General features: G+C 41.5%; 1 protein-coding gene and 2 pseudogenes across 1 annotated transcript; 2 read left to right on the plus strand and 1 right to left on the minus strand.

Annotated features, from left to right (window-relative positions):
• The window catches only part of LOC147095598 (scavenger receptor cysteine-rich domain-containing protein DMBT1-like), a 1,107,260-nt pseudogene that overhangs the window by 373,739 nt on the left and 711,036 nt on the right, over positions 1-22,485 (minus strand).
• Positions 3,855-5,616, plus strand: LOC147095603 (zinc-alpha-2-glycoprotein-like). Its single transcript, XM_085974163.1, is given in 3 exon segments — positions 3,855-3,978; positions 4,443-4,718; positions 5,225-5,616. Coding segments are annotated over 3 exon segments (792 nt in total).
• LOC147095604 (uncharacterized) lies at positions 15,002-20,865 on the plus strand (annotated as a pseudogene).

Genomic DNA, 22,485 nt, shown 5'->3' on the forward strand with positions numbered 1-22,485 from the left:
ACACCCTCCAAGTGATGTGACCTCCCTATTCTTCCTACCAAAATGAAATACCTCATTTATCTGTAATGAGCTTCATTTGCCAATTATTTGCCCATTCAGCAACTTTATTAAAGTCCTCCTGTAATTTCTTGCAGTCCACCTCAGTATGGACTAGACCTCCACCCCAATTTGCTACATTCCGCAAATTTTGAAATTATATTTTTGATTCCACAGTCTGAATCGTTAATGCAAATCGTGAACAACAATGGTCCCAGCACTGATCCTTGTGGAACACCACTATCAACCTTCTGTGAATAGCTACCCTTTACTCCAACTCTCTGCATTCTGTATTGAAGCCAGCTATCAATCCATTCTGCATGTAGTAGCTTGACTCCGCATTCTCTGAGTTCAGGAGTTAGGCTCTAATTAAAAACCAGGACCTTGAGGGTAATAATTTCTGGATTATTGCTCCAACCACGTGCAAATTGTCATCGAAGCAGACGGATGAGGAGAATTAACATGGGGCTAAAGGGCTGGTGTGGGAAAGAGTGTTCCTTTTCATGGGCATTGGCAGCAGTTGAGTTGCAGGAAGAAGCTGTACCGATGGGATGGGCTCCACCTGAACAGGGATGGGACTGGTCTCCTACCAGAAAGTGTAAATAGGGAGGTGGCAAAGGCTTCAAACAAGTAAGAAGAGGGGAGGGATCTACCAGAAACGTAAGCAGCCTAAATATTAACAAAACAGGAAAAGTGCACATAGGAAAAAACAAATTAATGGAGGAAATTGGTGGCAAGTGAATAAATAGTTATAAAACAGGAGTCTAAGAAGGTAGTTAAATAAAAAGTGAGAGGAAATCCTGTTGAAAATGAGTTAAACTGTCTGTACAGCAATACACACAGTGTCTGTAATAAAACAGGTGATCTGGAGGGAATAATGCATTGGGAGGAACCAGACAAATTAGGGATTAGTGAGACATGGCAACAGAAAACTCAGGACTGGGAGTTAAACATTGCAGGGTATAACATATTTAGAAAAGATAGAGAGGGAAAGGAGGAGGTGGAGTACCTGTACTCATAATGGATAACATAATGGCGGTAGAAAAAGGAGACATAGATATCAGCAAGACAAAAATAGAATTCACATGGTTGGAGATAAAATATAATAAAGGATCAATCACACTAATAGTCGTAGTCTACAGACCACCTAATAGTAGAAGGGAGGGGGAGGAAGAAATATACAGTCAAATCAGAGAAATTAGTACAAAACGTAGAATATTAACAATGGGGGATTTCAACTACCCCAATATTAATTGGGCATCATCGGTAGGTAAAGTGGTTAAGGGAATGGAGTCCCTACAATATCTATGGGACTCCTTTCTAACCCAATATGTAAAACGTCCAAGAAGGCAGGATTCATATTGGATCAATTTATGGGGAAAGAGCCAGAGCAGATAAGAGCATTAAGTAAGGGAACATAAAGGCAGTACTGAACTTAATATAATACACGTTAAGATAATAATAGCGAAGGACATAAGTGTGACAAAAAACAGTGTGGAGAAAAGCTGATTTTGAGGGGCTGTGAATAGAACTTGGGGAGATAAGATGGGCATCAATATTGGCAGAGAACGACGTAGAACGACAATGGGAAACATTTAAAATGGTTTTCAACAGAGTGCAGCAAAATATATTCTGCTAAACGGAAAGAACAAACTAAACACTAATGAGACTCCATGGATGAATAAAGACATAAGGGAACAATTGTGGATAAGGAAATTGGCATAAAGTAAGTACATAGACAGCAGAGGAGTGCATGATAAGAGAGAATAGGAAGGGATTAGAGAGAAATAAACAAAAACAATTAGGAAGGCAAAGAGGAACTATGAAATTAAATTATCAAGGAACATAAAGCAAAATAATAAAATATTTTACAGGCACACCAATAAAAGAGGAAATTTGGGATGGGAACATGGCCATTAAGGGATAGACAGGACAATACCACAGGTAACGATAGGGAGACAGCAGAAACATAAAATTATTATTTCACTTCGATAATTAAGAGGGAGATAGAAAAGGTGGACATGATATTGGATGATGAGATATATAATGAGATAAGTGCATTTAAAATAAAAAGGGAATATAGTAATCTAATCAAACACAAAGAAGATAAAACTCCTGGTCCGGATGGATTCCATCCACGCATTTTAAAGGAATCTAGGGAAGAGATAGCAGAGACATTACTACATATACTTAATAATTCGTTAGAAAAACGTGTCGTTCCAGAGGCCTGGCGGACAGCTAACGTAATATCTATATTTAAGAACGGGAATAGAACGTTTCCAGGGAATTACAGACCAGTCAGCTTATCATGGGTGGTAGGAAAAATAATGAAATCCTTACTAAAGGAGAGAATAGAAGAACATCTAGAAACGGAAAGCATAATAAAGAACAGTCTGCATGGATTTCAAAAGGGAAAGTCATGCTTGACCAAACATTGTATTTTGAAGAGGTACCAGAGAGAATAAACAGTGGTAATGCAGTAGATTTAATTTTTCAAAAGGCTTTCGATAAGGTACCACATAATAGACTAATTAATAGAGTCTGACAATGTGGAGTCAGAGGACAAGCAGCAGAAAGATTGCTAGCTGGCTTCAAGACAGAAAGCAGAGAGTACAGGTAAAGGGTAGCTATTCACAGTGGCAGAAGGTGGGTAGCAGTGTTGCACAAGGATCATTGCTGGGACCACAGCTGTTCACAATTTACATTAACGATTTAGTATTTGGAATCAAGCAAACAATTTCTAAGTGTGTGGATGATATCAAATTGGGATGGGATAGTCAATACTGAGGATGACTGCAAAAAATTACCGGAGTAGATAAATAAATTTTCAGAATGGGAAATAATTGGCAAATGAATTTCAACACAGATAAATGTGAGGGCTGCATTTTGGTAGGAAGAATAGGGAGGTCACTTATCACTTGGAGGGTGTGAGTCTAGGTGGGGTTGAGGAACAAAAGGATCTCGGTGTACAAATACACAAATCATTAAATGTTGCACCATAGGCTAGCAAGGCCATTAAAAATGCAAATCAAGCACTAGGATTTATTTCTAGAGGGATATAATTGAAAAGTTGGGAAGCTATGCTAAGCCTGTATCGAACCTTGGTTAGACCACACTTAGAGCACTTAGAATTGATAGGCATTGATAATGGACAAAATTGATATAAAATGTGACAACAGCATGTACGGTTGTGTAGACAGGCAATACATACGCCTTCTAATATAATACAGATAGATTTATAGTTAAACAGCAACATTTATTCAATTTGGGAAGCAGAGCAGTAGAATTGGTTGGAGTACAGCAGCTTCTCTGGGAAATGCAAAGCTAAGTCCGACAGTGCCACCACCGGTGGGCAGGTGTAATTACAGCATGACCAGTTTGCGGTGGCAGCTTCCATTATAAAGGTGGTCACAGGAATGTATAAAGGGAAATGTGAACACAAATCTAACAAAAATGTGACAACAGAAGTATGTTTTTGTGGACAGGAAAAGCACACACATCTAACTTTGTTTAATTTTATACTTAATTTGCTGTGGCGTTGCATATATGAGGGGTAATATTAACTTTTTGTGACAGTGTAAAATGAGCACTATTGGATCGGTCACCCATTACACACTCCACCCAATCTTCCCTTCCATTGGGGCAATGGTAAATTGGCAAATCATTTTATATCTTTGAAGTCAATAGAGAAAAATGGGTGCAGTGTAAACCAGGCTGCTGAGTCGGCCTGAGCCCATTCAAACGGGCATTGCATATAACATCAGGGACTTCATGACGATTTACAGACGACATTGGTTAGGACACTGTTGGGGTTATACATGCAGTTCTGGCCAAATATTATAGCAAGTATATTAATACCATGGAAAAGTGCTTCACTAGAACGAGTGATTGTAGTTATGAAGAAAGATTTGAAAATGGTATATTTTCACAGAAATAGACAAGGTTAGTGGAGGATCTGAGAGGTTGTCGCAGTTACGTAGGTATTTGATTGGGCAAACAGTGCAAGCTTGTTCCCCTGTTGGTCACTAGAAGAACAGTGGTAAACATTACGATTTTCTTCGTTAGAATATGCAATGTTACTGCGGCAGCTACAACAACATAATTAAAAGGGAACTCGATAAATATATGAAAAGGAGGATTATGGAAGGAAATGGGCATCAGCAGGGAAATGGAATTAAAGCAAATAGCTGCCGTTTAGCTTTGGCGCCAATTGATCTCTTTCTGTGCTGTGAATTCTATGTCCCTGTGCGATGATGCTCGTTTTAGATACTAAACTCCATTTCTACCCTTACTAATGGAAAGAATGACTGGATGTGAAGTGACTAGAAAATCACTGAAATTCTCAGACTTGGTGTGAATAGATGCGATAATTATGTAGCTATTGATCGATTCAATTACTATTACAGGTACTCACTACATTCAAGGACTGTTTGGCTGTCAGCTGAATGATGCCAATCCTAGTGTAGTGGTTTTGAAGTTGGCTTTTGATGGAAGATACGCATTTAGGTTTGATAAAGACAAATTGGTTTGGATTGTACACGATCCAGTAGCTCAGACACACAATGTGAAATGGGATAAGGAAACAAAGATGAACCTTTATTTCAGGTGCTTTTTAGGGAAGGACTGTGTGGATTTATGGAGGACACACTATTCAATTGGAAATGCATCACTAACCAGAAATGGTAAGTTCAGAACAATCTGGGGGTAATTTTAAGGTTTGGCGACAGTGTAGAACTGGCGATACTGGACCAGCTTCCGTTATACACTCTCCCTATTCTTGTTTAACAGGCGGCTGGCATAGTGGTTAGCACTGTTGCCTCACAGCGCCAGGGACCCGGGTTCGAATCCGGCCTCGGGTGACTGTCTGTGTGGAGTTTGCACATTCTCCCCGTGTTTGCGTGGGTTTCCTCCGGGTGCTCCGGTTTTCTCCCACAGTCCAAAGATGTGCGGGTTATGTTGATTGGCCATGATAAATTGACCCTTAGTGTTAGGGAGATTAAATACGTGGGGTTACGGGGATTGGGTGGGATATGTGTCGGTGCAGGCTCGATGGGCCGAAATGGCCTCTATCTGCACTGTGGGGTTTCTGTGATTCTGTGATCCGATATCATCTGTTTTACACTAGTGGTGAAGTTAAAATGACTTCATTCATTCTATTGCGAAATGTGTGACATTTATTGAAGTTGAGAATAACTGTCGTTCTATCATTTTGTTTCCCATGAGTTCTCAGTTATTTCCAAGGCTGCTGATCGTTGGTTTCTCCACTGCATTATGACTGGATTTTACCCGCAGTCCATCAGCGTGACCTGGTTGAAGAATGGAGAACATGTCCCCGAGACCAAATCTACTGGGCTATTACACAATGAAGATGGGATGTTTCAATTATCGACAACACTTGAATTTGATCCGGATGATGGGATACAATACTCCTGTCATATTGAGTACAGCAGCTTGCCGGGTGGGAAGACTGTCTCCTGGGGTAAGGACATGAGCAGCAACACTGAACAATCCATCAATATTAGCAGCACTCACCCATACAGAGATAGAGAGCAGAAAGAGATCAATGAAATTAATGACTGAACCAAATTGCACACGTCCCTCCTGCGCTATACTATTCCTCTAGAAATCAACCAGATATTCTGTCTCCCGGTGATTTTTATTTGTTACTTTTGGCTTTTCTGTTCTGTTGCTAATGGACAAGAAAAGGAAAACTGTAATCTTCCACTCCCTACTACTGTCATTTCTCGTCCGTCACTTTTCTCTGTCTTGCTCTTTCTCTCTCTTTTCTTTAAACATCTGACAACACTTTTGTTATCTCTGTACTTTAGGCTGTCTGTGACTGTTCCTCAATCTTTTACTCTCGTTTTGTAAATTTCTGTTATCTTCTGACTGTTCCATAATCTTCACTCGTCCCTCCTTGTGAGCTTCTCACACACTTGCGATCTCTACATACATTTCCCATTGCTTCTTGCTGTCTATCTCCACTCTGTACCCACACCCCCCACACACCGCACGGTCTCAGTGTTAGATAGCAAATCAATCGCTGTTCAGAGTCTATCTGGGTTAGAGAATGGATTCATCTACATTCACCACCCACTCTCAGACATCAGAATCTTTATTTGCCCGACTTGCTGTTGCTTCACTGTTTGTTTCTGCTTTCTTATTGTTCTTCCCTTTCACTGTGGTGATGGAGCTGCTCGATTTCTGAGCTTGAACTTTTGCTCTGTGCTGAGCTATTTCCCTCTTAGCTTCAGTGTGGTTTTTCGTCTCTTGTCTCTTTGCTCTGGTGGGGAATGAAAGGACGGGTCACTTTGCGATATTAGAGGAGGAGAGGGGAAGTGTTGCGAGGAAAGGTCACTAAAATGTCGTGCAGTGGGTGAGGGGTGATAAAATAAAGCGGCCTGGCAGTAAGGGTGAGTCTGAGGCTGGGCTTCTGAGGCGAGGATGGGCCGAAGTGCATTGGGAGCTGCAGGCAGGGAAGGTGGGGGCGGTGAGCTTTGCCCAGAAAGCAAGAATCTGCAGTAAAAATGAAGGTTGGGAAAGCAGGGTGTGAGTAGGCCACAGGAAATTAGCCTATAAATTGCTGTTGGTGATTAACAGGGTCACCAAATGTCTCCAGGGGAACCTCCTGCTATTGGTTTAGACACAGCGGGGTAGATTTCCAACCTGCCGCCCTGTTGTAAAACCGGAGTTGCCACCAATGGGATGCAAAGCGGGCAGTTTCTGTGACAGGCGGCTGATCCTTAGCGGCAGTTTCACACCAGTGCGGCACGGTGAAAATCTACCACAAATTATTCAATAGATATCGGTACTGCTCATTCAGGTCTCTCCGTGGAAAGGTGCCTCCCTCAGGGGAACAGGTACGATGTTCCTTATGATCTGGAAAAGTATTTCTTGTCGGTTACTGCGCTGATCCTCTGCTGAGGGTAATTTCCAGATGCGGTGGCCCAACCTGTTCAGGTCCCAGTTGTTTAACACAATCCCTGTAATTAGACAATCGGTTCATTAAAGGTCTGTTTTATGGGCTGCATATGCAAAGCTTCATATAATCATATCTATCTATCTATCTATCTGTCTGTCTGTCTGTCTATCAAACTATGTATCTGTCTGTGTGTCTGTGTGTCTGTCTCTCTGTGTGTCTGTCTATCTCGCTATTTATCTGTCTATCTATCTATCTTTCTATCTACCTATCTATCTATCTATCTATCTATCTGTCTATCTATCTATCTATCTATCTATCTCTCTATCTATCTGTCGCTCTATCTCTCTATCTGTCTGTCTATCTATCTATCTATCTATCTTTCTTTCAATTTTGAAAGTAGTGAGTGTGTTCAGGATTCCGAAGCTGCTGCCCCAATCTAACATTACAAAAGAGACAGATTGGAAATGATCGGGTGTCGCCTATTGTTAAGCGACAGCACAAAGTTGCCCTTGCAGTATTTTGGGTGTCGCAGTAATAGAAACGGATTATGCATGCAGTTACAGACCCTGACCACTGAGTGTCAGTGCGGAGCATTCTGGGTTTTGGAGAAAGCAGCCATATTGCTATCGATAAGTAAAAGAAGGTAAGCATTTAACCGTGTGCATTAACAGTAAACTTTGCATCTTGAGCCCCCTCCCATCACACGGAGCTGTGGGGGCGGTCAGAAGCTCGATCCCTGGGAGCTGGCATAGTGATATCATCTATTTAACTGCCATTATTTACCCCTCATATTGCCTATTTCACCAGGCCCCCGCCACTTTTCTACCTGGCTCTCCTCAACGAGCGATCCTTGGGGGGTTGTGGGGGAGGATACCGCTAGCTTTCCCCCCGTCTCGCTGAGAACCACTAACACAACCCTTTCCATTGGCCTCCCAGCAGCACATTCATATCGCTAGCCCAGCCCCGATCAGTCTAGAAACCATGCTTCACTCTTCACAGCCATTGCTTCTTCTCACCACCACCCCAGACACCTGTACAGCCTGCCCACCTCTCGCTCACCAGAATGTGTGTTTATTCACAAAAAGCGAACTTTGTGGCTTTAAAGAAACCTGGCTTCAACTTAGTGAAATAATGGCCCAGAAATTCGGGTTGGAGGCTTCCCGCGGGTGCAAGTCTCCGACCTGCACTTACCTAGCGCGCTGGCCGTTGAGCTGTGAGCCCGCGTGAGATTCCAATCCTGGGCCTGCTCCAACTGCCGGTGCGCAGTGCTTGCGTATCCCAGGGGCACAGTTAGTTCGATGAGTCCCCTGGGATCACGTGGCCCATGGAGAGCCAATGGTAGCAGGGAAATGGCCATTCATAAAATTGACAGGAAGACCTGTCAAAACCATAAATACTATAAGCCCCAAAATATCACGAAAACTTAAAATAATTTTTTTTTTAAATCACATTTTTAAATTAATTATAAATTATATAAAATAACTATTTTAAACGGGGCTAAAAATAAACTTACCTTTCTTTAAAGTATTTAAAAATAATAAACCTGTCGGAAAAAATGTTTTAATTTTAATTAATTCACCACTTACCTTGTTAAAAGCAAGCCTTGCCCCTGCTTTTTATATGTGTAACTCCTGGAGACTTTCCCTCCCGGAAAAAGCTGGAAAAAAACGTAAGTTCAATGCACATGTGGTGCATCTTGGGCACACGTGTTCCACCTCTGAACCACTTCTTTCAAGGGAACGGACGTTCCGGTTTCCCATGCATGCGCAGTGCATGCACGAAACCGGCACTTCCATTGGGCCTATGGGTGAGTAGCCCCTGCGTACTCGCCCGTGGAGACCCGAATTTCTGGGCGAATATGTTATTCTGGGACAGGCCTTTGAATTCTTATTGTAGTTAATATAATTCTAAATCCTGCATCAATTATAGATATTGATTAATACTCATGCAATTGTTTTCTGCCATATAACAAATCATTATTTGCCTTATAAAACCAAAGGTTATGTTTGACGTGTCTTAATGGTTAAAGGAACCACTAAGTTAAATTTAAAGGAGTAGAGTTTCTGCTTGTTATATCAGTGCAATAGAAACATAGAAACATAGAAGATTGGAGCAGGAGTAGGCCATTCTGCCCTTCGAGCCTGCTCCGCCATTCAAAGAGATCATGGCTGATCATTCAAATTCAGTACCCTGTCCCTGCCCTCTCCACATATCCCCTGATCCCTTTAGCTTAAAGAAATATATCCAACTCTTTTTTGAATATATTTAATGAACTGGCCTCCACCGCCCTCTGTGGCAAAGAATTCCATAGGTTCACCACTCTCTGGGTGAAAAAATTCCTCCTCATTTAAGTCCTAAATGTCCTACCCCTTATCCTTAGACTATGGCCCCTGGTTCTGGTCTCCTCGACCATCGGGAACGTCCTTCCAGCATCTAGTCTGTCCAGGCCTGACAGAATTTTATAGGTTTCGATGAGATCCCCTCGCAATCTTCTAAACACCAGTGAGTATAAGCCCAATCGACACAATCTCTCCTCATACGTCATTCCTGCCATCCCAGGTATCAGCCTGGTGAATCTTCGTTGCACTCCTTCCATGGCAAGAACGTCCTTCCTCAGATAAGGCGACCAAAACTGCACACAAAACTCAAGGTGCGGACTCACCAAGGCCCTGTACAACTGTAGCAAGACATCCTTGTTCCTTTACTCGAACCGTCTTGCTACGAAGGCCAACGTACCATTTGCCTTCTTAACCACCTGCTGCACCTGCATGCTTACCTTCAGCGACTGGTGCACAAGAACACCCATGTCTCTTTGCACTTCGCCTTCTCCCAATCTATTGCCATTCAAATAATAATCTGCCTTCCTGTTTTTGCCACCAAAGTGGATAACCTCACATTTATGTACATTATAGTGCATTTGCCATGTTTCTGCCCAATCACCTAACCTTTCCAAATCGCACTGGAGTTTCATGACATCCTCCTCACAGCATACCCTCCCACCCAACATTGTGTCGTCTGCAAATTTGGAGATATTACATCCAATTCCCCCGTCCAGATCATTAATATATATTGTGAACAGCTGGGGCCCTAGGACTGATCCTTGCGGTACCCCACTAGTCACTGCCTGCCTCTCGGAAATGACCCGTTTATTCCAACTCTTTGCTTTCTGTCCTCCAACCAGTTCTCTATCCAAGTCAATACCTTGCCCCCAATCCCATGTGCCTTAATTTTGCACGCTAATCTCTTATGCGGGACCTTATCAAAAGCCTTCTGAAAGTCCAAATACACCACATCCCCTGGTTCTCCCTTATCTATTTTACCAGTTACATCCTCAAAAAATTCCAATAGATTAGTCAAGCATGATTTACCTTTTTAAATCCATGTTGAGTTTGTCCGATCCTGTCACTGCTTTCCAAGTGCTCTGCTATTACATCTTTTATAATGGACTCTAGCATTTTCGCCACAACCGATGTCAGGCTTACCGGTCTATAATTCCCCGCTTTTTCTCTGCCACCTTTTTTGAATAGTGCGGTAACATTAGCTACCCTCCAATCCATGGGTACTGTTCCAGAGTCTATTGAGTTCTGGAAGATGACCAGCAATGCATCTACTATTTCTAGGGCCACTTCCTTAAGTACCCTGGGATGTAAATTATCAGGCCCTGGGGATTTATCGGCCTTCAGTCCCATCAATTTTCGTAAGACCATTTCCCTACAAATACTGATTTCTTTCAGTTCCACCCTTTCATCAGACCTTATGTTCCCCGGTATTTCTGGGAGGTTATTTGTGTCCTCCTTTGTGAAGACAGAACCAAAATATGTATTTAGTTGGTCTGCCATTTCTTTGTTCCCCATTATAAATTCCCCCGATTCTGACTGCACGGGACCTATGCTTGACTTCACCAATCTTTTTCTCTTCACCTATCTATAAATGCTTCTACAGTCAGTTTTTATGTTCCCTGAAAGCTTACTCTCATATTCTATTTTCCCTTTTTTAATTAGTCCCTTTGTCCTCCTTCGTTGACTCCTAAACTGCTTCTGGTGAAATTAGCTGAACCTGTCCAAAAGCTCGTGGAAATTCAAACGTGAGCTACGTCAAGCGTAAACCAAATTTCTGCAATCTTTAACGCTGTTTAGAAGGTCATTTTTCCCGAAGTCGGCCCCGCCCACAACGCTGGCCACGCCCCAGATGGAAATAATGAGCCTGGCGAGTTTCCGCCGATTGCGTCCATTCCAGGAGGGACTTCGAATTGAGCTTTTTTCAGGCGCACAGGCACCAGTCGGCACGGTATAAACGTTTCTACAGGTAAAAACACTGATTCACTAAGAAATTGACTAGTGTACCCCAATAAAACTACTAAATGGTTCCGTATATTTAATAAAAATAATATTCAGTGCAGCAAAATTCAGAGATGGGAGTGACTGAAACAGCTCAAACTGAGTTCCCAGCTCCAACATTCATTTATATTTCCCCCTGATTCCTTTGGTTGAGGGGAGAGAAGCTCTTCCTGGTTTGGACCTCAACAGCCAAGTTGCCCAAATTAGCACCAATCTCACTCTAGAGAGCCACCTTGGCCCAGTTGGTGTAACGCTTTCCTTTGAAGCAGCCCAAAATTCCTGGGCTGGTGTGTGTCCCAAGTGGAATGCCAGTCCGAGAGGTGCCTGGAATTGAGAGTGGACCCTGGAGCCGCCTAAAATCTGTCACAGCGTTCCGGAAGTTGCTAGATAAATTCAAGTTGTTTCCTTCTTATATAAATCTGCTTTATTGGACATTACCTCTAAACTATTTTCTAATGTAAAGTCAATTTCAGAGGCTATTAGTGTAATACTTTGCCCATTGTCACCGGATTCCTCACCTTTTTATGCGCTTTTTCCAACCTTACTCCATCCATGCCCCACATTCCAGACATTACTTTGACATTGGAGTTGCAACCACCAGCTGATCTCTCATGGTTCACAGCCGCCATGAGGAAATGCCCAATTCATTTCTAGGGGGCTCCAGCTGCAAGGCATCAGCCATCCCCCTCTGAACATACTGCCACTGAAGGTACTACACAGACAAGTAAGATTATGGACATTACATTATGAAGAGTTTAGTCGCAAAGCTGGGCACTGTGAAAGTTAAAAAAAATATTAGTTTTACAAAAGTATTATGAACATTGGACATCCTGGACAGATGTATGTTAGATATCTTGGGGAGTTAAGGGTTAAAATCGAACTTCTTTGCCTCTCAGAACAACAGTTCTTTCAAGATATACAGGATGGCTTTGAAGCATCGGGAGAGGAATGCATAGTGAAAAAATGTGTGAGTGTATACCTGAGTAACGAGAATCACCTGGGCATCATTCATGAAAGGATTTCAATTTGGTATCGATATACATTTTATTGAAAAACAGGAATGTGTAGGTGAGAATCATTGATTGATAGGTTTCCATTCGAGATTTTTGTTTATTACCTACAGAAAGAATAATGTATTGGACAGTCTGGCAACTACCCGATATTGGGACCTTGCAGGGGTGCTGCGACAAGTCTCCAGACTTTTGATAAGATAATTTAAAAGATCAGGAATGGATTGTATCTGATGTCAAATGTGGTATGTTATTGGGATGTGTGTGCAAATGTGTTATATTGCGCATGAGGCAACTTTTTATTCTAATGCATGGTAATGATGCACTGAGGAATGAGTCTCAGACATGCTCAGTTACTTCAGCTCAGTGCGACCTGAAATGATTAATTTGGCCAAGGAACGTAAGATTTTTTTAAATAAATGCAATGGCATCAGCTCCATAGCGAAACTAAATTTTTAATGAAGCAATATGGCGTTAAACGCACTGTTATCTATCAGAGGGATGTGAAATAAAGTAAAGTAAAGAGGGGCATGGAATTTCAATTTCCAATATCCGGGGTTGAATTCATTTGAGTTGACAGTGAACTTGGGATGACTGCAAGGAAGTGGGAAAAATACTTAGCAAAAATATCTACAAGATGGATACTGTCACAAGGGGGGCGGGATAATACTTTATGTATCTGATTTCTTGCTATTGTGCTGTATATCAATAAAGTATTTTCCATATATTCTACCATCAACTGTCTCTTGCTTATTCGAAACGTGTTGTTATGAACCATAGAAGGACAGAAACTGAATGCTAACATTTACCACTGAAATGGTTTGTTGCGACAGATTAGTGAGATTGGTCCAATGTCAGGAAAAAGTAACATGGGCTTCTGACATGGTGCTAGTGCTTAAGAGTCACCAGTGAGAATGTGGTTTAGATCAAACTGTTGTCATAGTGGTCACTATAATGTAAGGACTATTGTTAATTAGGGTTTGGAAATTATTCAGGTGAAGTTGTTCCTAATCAACTGTTGTCGCCCCAGCGTATGACCAGGCTCCCAGGTTTGTCCCGCAAGCTCATACTTCTACTCTGCCCCTTTGACATCAGTCTACTGACCCTGATTTATTGGGGCATCATTTAGGACCTCTTCGGAATCACCGGGTTGTTCGCAGCACTGTGTAAAATGCAACAGATCTCTTTGCTGTCGGAGGTTGTGATGTCCGTTACCGCAAGCGATCCAGCCATCTGAAATTTACTCTTACCTGTGGATCAGTAGGAGCAGGAATTCTCCTCTGAGTCGCACAAGGAATCCTTAAATTTCCCCTAACTTGGACTCCTCCCTTCTCCGTCCATCCACCACCTTGTGTTAGGAAGCGGTTCCTTGAAGGTCCCAAGCTGCACCCTTCTGCCACGTGGTTTTACCGACCTGACAGCAGCTTTCCACCGATTCTCGGCAGTTTCGGGATGTCACACAGCAGGTGGTGGGCTAATTATTCCCGGCCGTTAAAATCGGCGGAGCCTGCGCACTGCTTCTCCCAAACACGCGGGCCACTCACTCTCCCGCCCTACAGTTAAAATAAAGTCCAGAAGAGATGTCATTTCCGCTATTTGGCCCAAACATTACTCGCTCTGTCGTTTGTGTCCAGCATTTCAGATCTCCAGTCAAAACTAAAGACATGAAATCTTGATGCAGGATGCGTTCACTGAATCCCTTCAATTCAAGAAAGTGGGAGCTCGACAGACTTCACAGTTAATGAGTCATTGGTTTAATATCTATATATATTCGCTCCTTCCAATAAAGAATAGTTTAATCGTTCCCCAATCAGAGACATTAAATCCACCGATTGTTAATCCATGTGCATTAACATTCTTCAAAACACAACTAGTTAGGTTTCTGCTTGATGAATTTTCAAACAAAGGCACGGATAAAGACCAATAAAACCCCTTAAAAGTTATCCGTAGTTTTTTTTTCACAGACTGACAAGTATGGACAGTTAACGTCATCACTGGCAGGAGAACAATGGAATTATCTTAATGATATTCAGGATCACGTATGGCTCAGCGTTTTAGAGGGTTTACTCAAATGACATTCGAATGGTCAAACTGCTCATCTAACTCTTAATCCTTCTTTTAATTCCGTGCAAGGCCTGTTAATACCTCCAGAAATCTAACATTTAACATATCTGTGTGGCTGCTCAGCTGTATACAACAGGCTATATCACGTTCTGTGTTTATCTGAATGTTCTTCAATCTCACATGTATCATTGAGCCCCCTAAATATAAAATATATATATATTATATTAAAGAAGACAGAGTACATTCTTTATGTACCTAAGATCTAGACAAAGCTAATCCATCAAAATAACTGCATTTATTCCATCAAATGCCTTGCTTAAATTTATAACTAAATATCCTCAGCTTCAGGAGTCTTGTACCATGACAGCAGTAATGGAGATGTCGAAATATTTTTTTGGAACGTATGATTACAATAATATTCCAGAGTCATTACTCTTTTAACAAGCAAAATCATTGCAAAATACCCCTGGTTAGTAGCAGTGAACATGACACACCTTAAACTGTTCATTAAAATGACTGTAACTAATGAGAATTATTGTGTAATGCTCATGAGCCAATTGAGGTTTCTCTTAGATATAAATAAGATCTTAGTTTGAAAGAAAATATCAGCCTCGCCATAACAGTTACTGGCAACGACGCTTCTCTCCAAATATGGGACAGCCGGTGATCATACAGATAGAAAACATTTACTATCCGATTCTTGCAGTAGTTGGTGTACCTAGTAAGCCGCTTATTATCAGTTAATACTCATCTTTAACAGTGCTTCTCTGTATCATTGTTCCTGCTGTCGGTGTAATGATATTATCTGTTTGTTTTGATGTGTTTTGATTTGCAGATGCTGGTTACTGGCATCAAAGAAATAACTCAATTGGCTCCACGTTTCTCTCATATTGTTAATGTAACAACCTGAGAGGAAGCACAGTTTACTCTAAATATTTAATTTCAGCAATTTATTGGAAATCTCTCGGCTTGGATAGACTTTCCTGTACTTATATGTCTGGGACAATTATTGGTATCGGATTGAATAGCCAAACCAACAATTCTGAAAGGGATTCACGAAGACAGCTCAAGAAAAGGCAAAGGAAATTATCTGTTACATTTTTGTGAAACCAGAAGAACCAGAAATGATTATCCCGGGCCCATAATTAAACTCTGACCCACTGCTGGCGTATTGTAGCCTCCCTGGGATTGCTTACCACCTGCAGACGTAACCGACTCTCAGATCAGCATCGGAGCTGACTGATTCCCCCCTTTTCCAACAGGGAGTGGCTCCGGGAGCCCTTGTGTCGCATGCAGCTGGCCAGCAGCGTGTAAACAAGTCTGAAAGCCGAGCCCCATCTGGGATTTTTTGTGTGCAGAAAACGTTTTTGATGCAACTCGAAGTTTTCGTTGTGTTTATACCAGATCTATAGACTATGGTGTAGATGTTGGTCTTTTCCACCTGGTAAGTTTGAGTCACTTTGGTGGAGCGCAGAGTGGTGCGGGGGAACTCAATCGAAATGTAATTTGGGTAAAACGTGTGGCAAATTCGTTATCACCAGTATTACGCCTCCTCCCGAGACCAATTACACGCCCCACGGTCACCAGTGTTCTGAGTTGGGACAGGAGCATGGAGTGTTATCACTGCTACTGACTGTGGAAAACAGCGGGTTTATGTGGCCAGTATGTGTTGGTGGAAGGCGAGGTCATTTATCGCTGGCAACTACTCGGTAATAGAGCTTATAGTGAAACCTGAAGTGCTGGATTCTGAAACTGTTCGATATATTGGGCCGTATGTTCCGACCCCAATGTGTGGGTATGCGCTGTCTAACCACTGGTAGGGACATCAGCGGAATTGCCAGTTTCAGGCATGCACAGCGAATGCGCTGAAAACCGGCATTTACGATCTGTCAAGAATGCTATTGACAGGTCGGATGCCTGCACTAGACAAGGGCCTCTGTGGGCAGATAGTTCTGCTTTCTGGAGAACCTCCACCCATAGAAAACTCTTTAAAACGGGCCCGCTGTTACCAGGATAAGAGTTGAAAAAAAGTAAAAAGAAAAATAATGTTTTCGTTATTTTTATCTTTTAAACGTACTTTAAAAAAGGTAAGTGTACTTTTCGCCACGTTAAAAACTTTAATTACTTTTTACAAAAAATATTTTTTTGTTTAAAATATTTAATTTATTGTAATTTTAGCTAATTTTAAAAGGTGATTTTTAAAATAAAATATTTAATATTTTACTATGTTTTTGGGGTGATCTGCATTCATATATTTGGAAGGTCGACCTGTGAAGTGTATGAAGGGAGCTTCCCTTCTCCTATTGGCTCCCCATGGCCCACGTGATCCCAGGGATACTTGCGACCTGCATGTTTCTCCGGGATACCTGGGCCCTGTACCTTTCCAGTTGGAGAGGCCCAGGAGCGGAAGTATAGTTGCCTCGGGAGCCCTCAGGTAAGTTCGTAGACAAGTGAGATAAGTGCCACTAAAGCACGTCCAGCTTCTGCTGCGCTGTTGTAATTCTAATTCCAAGTGGTGATTTCCCTGGAAACATGGGATAGATTTTATCTTTACATCCGAGGTGTTCTGCATTGCCTCGGCCAAGTACTAAAAGCAATATCCTCCGCGGAGCATGGGATACCCTAAGAACAGCGGATTGTCCTCCATTACTATCAATGGAAGAAAATCGAGCGGGTTCTGTTAATACCTGCGGTCATAGCTGCCAGATTTCTCTTTCTACCTACAGTGGTAGAGCGGCGCTATCGTGTCTGCATCTCACTCCCTGTCTGATATTCAGTTCCATTAACTTCAATAGAACTCAATATCTATCGAGTCGTTTGAAAGGCAGCCGATGCGCAACCTCCTGTTCAGCGCTACCGCCCAAAACCAATTTCTATGCACGGAGTCGGCCTATGTTTTAATGCCCAGTTGATAAAGACTACAATCTCTCCCAAGTTTCCTATGTATCGTAGAAGTACAGTAAGTGCAATGGAATATCCATTGCTCTGCTCCCGATATCCTACCATAGCTTCGATAAAGGAGCTTTGTAATCCGGGAGTAACTTTGTAAAGAATTGAATTTACCGCAGGAAATCGGCAGATTCCTCCCCAGTAATTGTATTTAATAGTGCTGCTGCAGGTACTACAACCATGATGCACGGGTCGTTTCCACCCTCAACAATGGAATGAAAGTCGGGCGGTGTTTCCAATGGGCTGGTCGGCCCGTTCTTCACATTAACCTCCATGTGGTAAAGGTGCAAATTACCCTCTTTACTGGTCCTATTTTTCCGTTCGATAAACTAATAGAAAAATAGTTCAAATCAACAATAGACTTTAACTCATCTGTTGGTAGTTTTTACGAAGACGTTTAGTATTTATGAAAACTGGAGGGAAGAGTAATACCGCGTCACACATCCAGCACAGATGGATGATAGATAAAATGTGAGATGTTAATTATAAAGGATGTCCATTCTGTCACACGGATTTCCAGTGCTCTGTTTGTACAAGCTGCAGTTCCCAAAGGTTAGGTTTACACTCTTGAAAGAGATGTGGATTTGAGACAGAAGCTGTTGCTTTTTACATTATTCATTTCGGATTAGATGCCAAAGAACTGTTTTATGTCGTCAAATGGGGGACAATAATTACTCTGTCGAAAGGTCATCGAGCTGAAACGTTAACTCTCTTTCTCTCTCCACAGAAGCTGCCTGGCCTGCTGAATATGTCCAGCATTTTCCGCATTTATTTCAGATTTCCGGCATCCACAGTGTTTTGCTTTTGGCATTAATTATATGTGGATTCAAATACACAGCTTGAAATATATTTTGGATTACTGTTGAAAAATTATTTAATGAGAGCTATTCATGTAGCAGCAGTTATCTGGGGGTAGAAATTCTCGAGCGGAATGGAACAGGCTGCCTGTTAAAGGCCCCTCCCAATATTCAGCTCCATTGGTCTAAGTAACTGGACATCGAGCGGGCAGATAACAGGCGGCCCACGCATTACCGCGCAAGCCAATCCTGGTCCTGTTTGCAAAGCCCCGCTTGATATTAATATCCATTGCACTTTATTACTAAAATACATTTCAAATGTGTTTTGCACCTGAGGCAATCCAGCGTCCACGTTTATAATAATCGGCCGTATATTCCGATCCCTACGGCTTTATACCTGCTGTGTTCCTGCCCGTAGGGATATCAGAAATACCGGTTTCAGGCATGCACAGCGCATGCGTAAGGCCTGCTTTTACCAGGATAAGAGTGGGGAAAAAGTTTTTTTTTAAAGTTTCAGTCATTTATCATTTAAAAGTTCTTTTTAAAAGCTAATTTTATTTTAGACCCGTAAAAAGATTTAATTATTTAGTCCAAAACATTAAATTTAGGTTTAAAATATTTAATTTATTGTAATTTCAACTAACTTTAAAAAGGTGATTTAAAAAAATGTTTTACATTTGTTTTGGGGTGATCTCCATTCATATATTTGACAGGTCTATCTGTCAAGTGTATGAAGGGAGATTCCCTACTTCTATCGGCTCCCCGTGGCTCACGTGACCCCAGGGACGCTTGCGAACTGATCCGCCTTTGGGATACCTGGACCCTGCACATTTCGTGTTGGAGAGGCCTTGGATCGGAAGTATAGGCGCCTCGGGAGCCCTCAGGTAAGTTCTTAGATTGTTCCAGATCGGAGGCCTCCACACGCAGGAGGCCTCCGATCAGAAAATACGACCCAATAACTGATAAATCACCGAAATTCACTCTGTTCATGCTCAGAACGCGCATAACTCCGTTGTTTAACTGGCTGCTTTTTTTTGTAAGCGATTCGGACGGTCCATAGTTGGGCACAAACCAACATTGAATGTTTTCCATTATATTGGGCTTATGAAACAATGTATCACTGAGAAATAATTCTTTGCTGGCCATTTGCTGAGGAAAAGCACGGAAAGGACCCGAAGAGTGTTCACTTGTTACCAGAAGACTAAACGATATTGCTGTCAGAATCGTGTTATCACACTGAAACCTAAAATGCATCATAATTGAGGAGATTTGAAATGAGGAGATAGTGGGTAACATTTTCATTGGAACGTTTGGCTTAAATCTTGTGTTGAGGTTCGTCCGCCCGATATTATCACTTAGTAGATCAGTAACGCTGGTTTCCACCTGAATAGACAGATAGAAAGCTACAGGACAATGTATGTGGAGGGACAGAGATAAGCAGATCATCTGCCCTTTGGACCTTTTTGCAACTAGCTTTCACATTCCTTTATGCTGATGTGAATGAAAATGGAAATCCTGTGGATCCAATTGCGGCCGCCAATCGGTAACCCCATTTATGTTCCGGCATTCACTGCAGCATCTTTTTCTTTTGAAGTTACTCAGAATAACTTAGTGACGTGCATTTATAAAAACAATGAATCTTTTTAGAATTACTGGGCTTATCCGTGAGATTGGGAGAAATAGCGAGAGAGAGATTTGAGCAAAAACAAAACTTTCATTTGAATTTCCTACAAAGAACTGTTGAGTGATCATCCTCTCAGAGTAAGGAGTGTTAGTAATTTAATTTCCATTTTTTGCAGCTAATTTGGTGACAGTCATCATTCTCTCCCGTGGAAAGTGCGGTCTCTCCAAATGCATCTCCCGTTACCTGGCGGCCATGGCGGCGGCTGATCTAATGATCCTGGTAGTTGATGTAATACTTTATGAGATAAACGATGCTTTTTTCCCATATTCATTCCTGAGTTACACTCCTATTTGTAGTCTCAATAACGCTTTGTATTATGTTTTCATTGATTGCTCTGTCTGGCTAACTGTGGCTTTCACCTTTGATCGCTTTGTCGCTATTTGTTACCAAACATTGCGAACAAAATATTGCACCGAAAAAACTGCGGTTGTGGTGATAGCAGTGGTGTGTTCCTTAAGTGTTTTAGAAAATTTTCCAATCTAATTTATATATGAACCTCGGAAAATAATTGACAATGAACCATGGTCCTGCTATGTTAAATCGAGCTTCTACACCTTAGCCATATGGGTAGCATTTTTGTGGGTGGAAACCATTTTAACCCCATTTGCACCATTTGTGTTGATCGTGCTGCTCAATACCCTGACCATCAGGTACATTGTACTGGCCAATACAGTGAGGAAGGGACTCCGAGGGAACAACAAGTTTCAGAGTCACACTGATCCGGAGATGGAGAACAGAAGGAAATCAATCATTTTACTGCTCGCTATATCTGGCAGTTTTATACTGTTATGGATGGTACATCTCATAGTTCTCATATGTGTGCAATTTACAGATACTCAATTTATGGAAGCAGATTACAACGACTCTTTCACCATTGCGGAACAATGCGGGTATATGCTGATGTGTTTGAGTGCTTGCACAAACACGTTCATTTATGCAGTGTCCCAGAGCAAATTCAGAGATGAATTGAAGAATGTGATTATGCGTCCTCTGGCTCTCATTACTAATTTAATCAAATAAGTTAAATGGCTTCACAGAACTAAAATGCAATTACATGAATCGAAAGTGAGCGGAAATTGTTCAATTGACACCTACAAACTGGAATCTCTAAAGCAAATGGAAGCTGCCATCTGTTTACCATATTAGATTTCTTATTGCAGGAGATCAAAGGTGCTTGGGGTATTATTATCTATTGCCGAAAATGTAAGTTAGGCGAAGTCAGATCTGAACAAACAAACAATAAAGTTTCAGATCCGAAATAAAATCAATTCGACAAATATATTTGTTGCTTTTAACTGACCTATGTGCAACACTGGTTTCCTTAACATGCCCCTAAAACCCTGCTCCCGTCAGTAACACGTGTAGTTAACTGTGGAAAGAACCATTGATTCCTAGCAATGGATTCATTTAGTAAATGATCCCCGAATGTCTGATTCTTACAGTGAATAGGTCCTACCTGACCTGATAATTTGTTTCCAAGTTGATAGTTTACGACATTTCTCCACAATTTTTATTACCAATTCAGACTTTGGAATCAGAAACACAATTTCTAAATTTGTGAAGGTTTCCAAATTGTGGGGAGGGATTAGTCAATACTGAGGGGAACAGCAACAAATTACAAGAAGACGCTATTCTACTTGCAGAATTGGCATACAACTGGCAAATTAATTTTAACATAGGTAAGTGTGAGTTATCACATTTTGGTAAAAAGAATTAGCATATTACATATTATTTGGAAAATAAAAATATAAATTGGTTAGAGGAGCAAATGTGTCTGGGAGTACAAAAACACAAATCACCAAGAGCTGTGACGTAGGCCAATAAAGCCATAGCAAAAAGAAACAAAGCACTAGGGTTTATTTCCACGGGGATATAATTGAAAATTAGAGAAAGTATGCTAAACACGTATCTAGCCTTGATTAGATCACACCTGGATTGCTTTGTACAGTTTTGGTCGTCATATTATGAGAAAGGATATAGAGGCACTGGAGAAGGTGCAATAACATTACAAGGATGATAGGAGAATTGCGAGGTTTTACATATTAGGAAAGGATGAACAGGCTGCGTCTCTTTTCTCTTGACAAGAGAGACTGCGGGGGTTACATAATGGAGTTCTTTGAAATTGTGAAAAGTTTTGATAGAGTAGACAGAGAGAGAGAGTGTTTCCACTTGTGGCGAAGAGCAAAACTAAAGGCAGTCATCACAGATAGTCACCAATAAATCAAATAGGGAATTCAGAAGAAACTTCTTTACCCAGAGAGTGGTGAGAATAAGCAACTCGCTCTCACAGGAAGTAGTTGAGGTGAATAGCGTGGATGCATTTCATTGAAAGCTAGATAGGCAAATGAGGGAGAAGGGTATAGAGGTTTATGATGATAGACGTAGATCAGGAAGGATGAGAGGAGGATCGAGTGGAGAATTAAAGCCGGTATGGACTGGTCGGATCGAATACTCTATTTCTGTGCTCTGTATTCTATGTAATTCTATGTAAACGCAGAGTTCAGATCTCCAGTCAGCCTCAAAACAAGGGAAAAGTGAGACTTGCTGTTACAATGAACATTAATCCAGCTACAGAAATTACCTTGAAGTCAACAACATCGGAGTTCAACTGACCGCTAACTAGTGAGACAATGTTAAATGTATTGCGTCCTTCCACTACAAGTGGCCTTAGTTGATCCACAATTAG

Source organism: Somniosus microcephalus, unplaced genomic scaffold (assembly GCF_052327205.1).
Source record: "Somniosus microcephalus isolate GS21.2 unplaced genomic scaffold, FLI_Smic_1.0 unresolved_chr1, whole genome shotgun sequence".
NCBI lineage: Eukaryota > Metazoa > Chordata > Chondrichthyes > Squaliformes > Somniosidae > Somniosus > Somniosus microcephalus.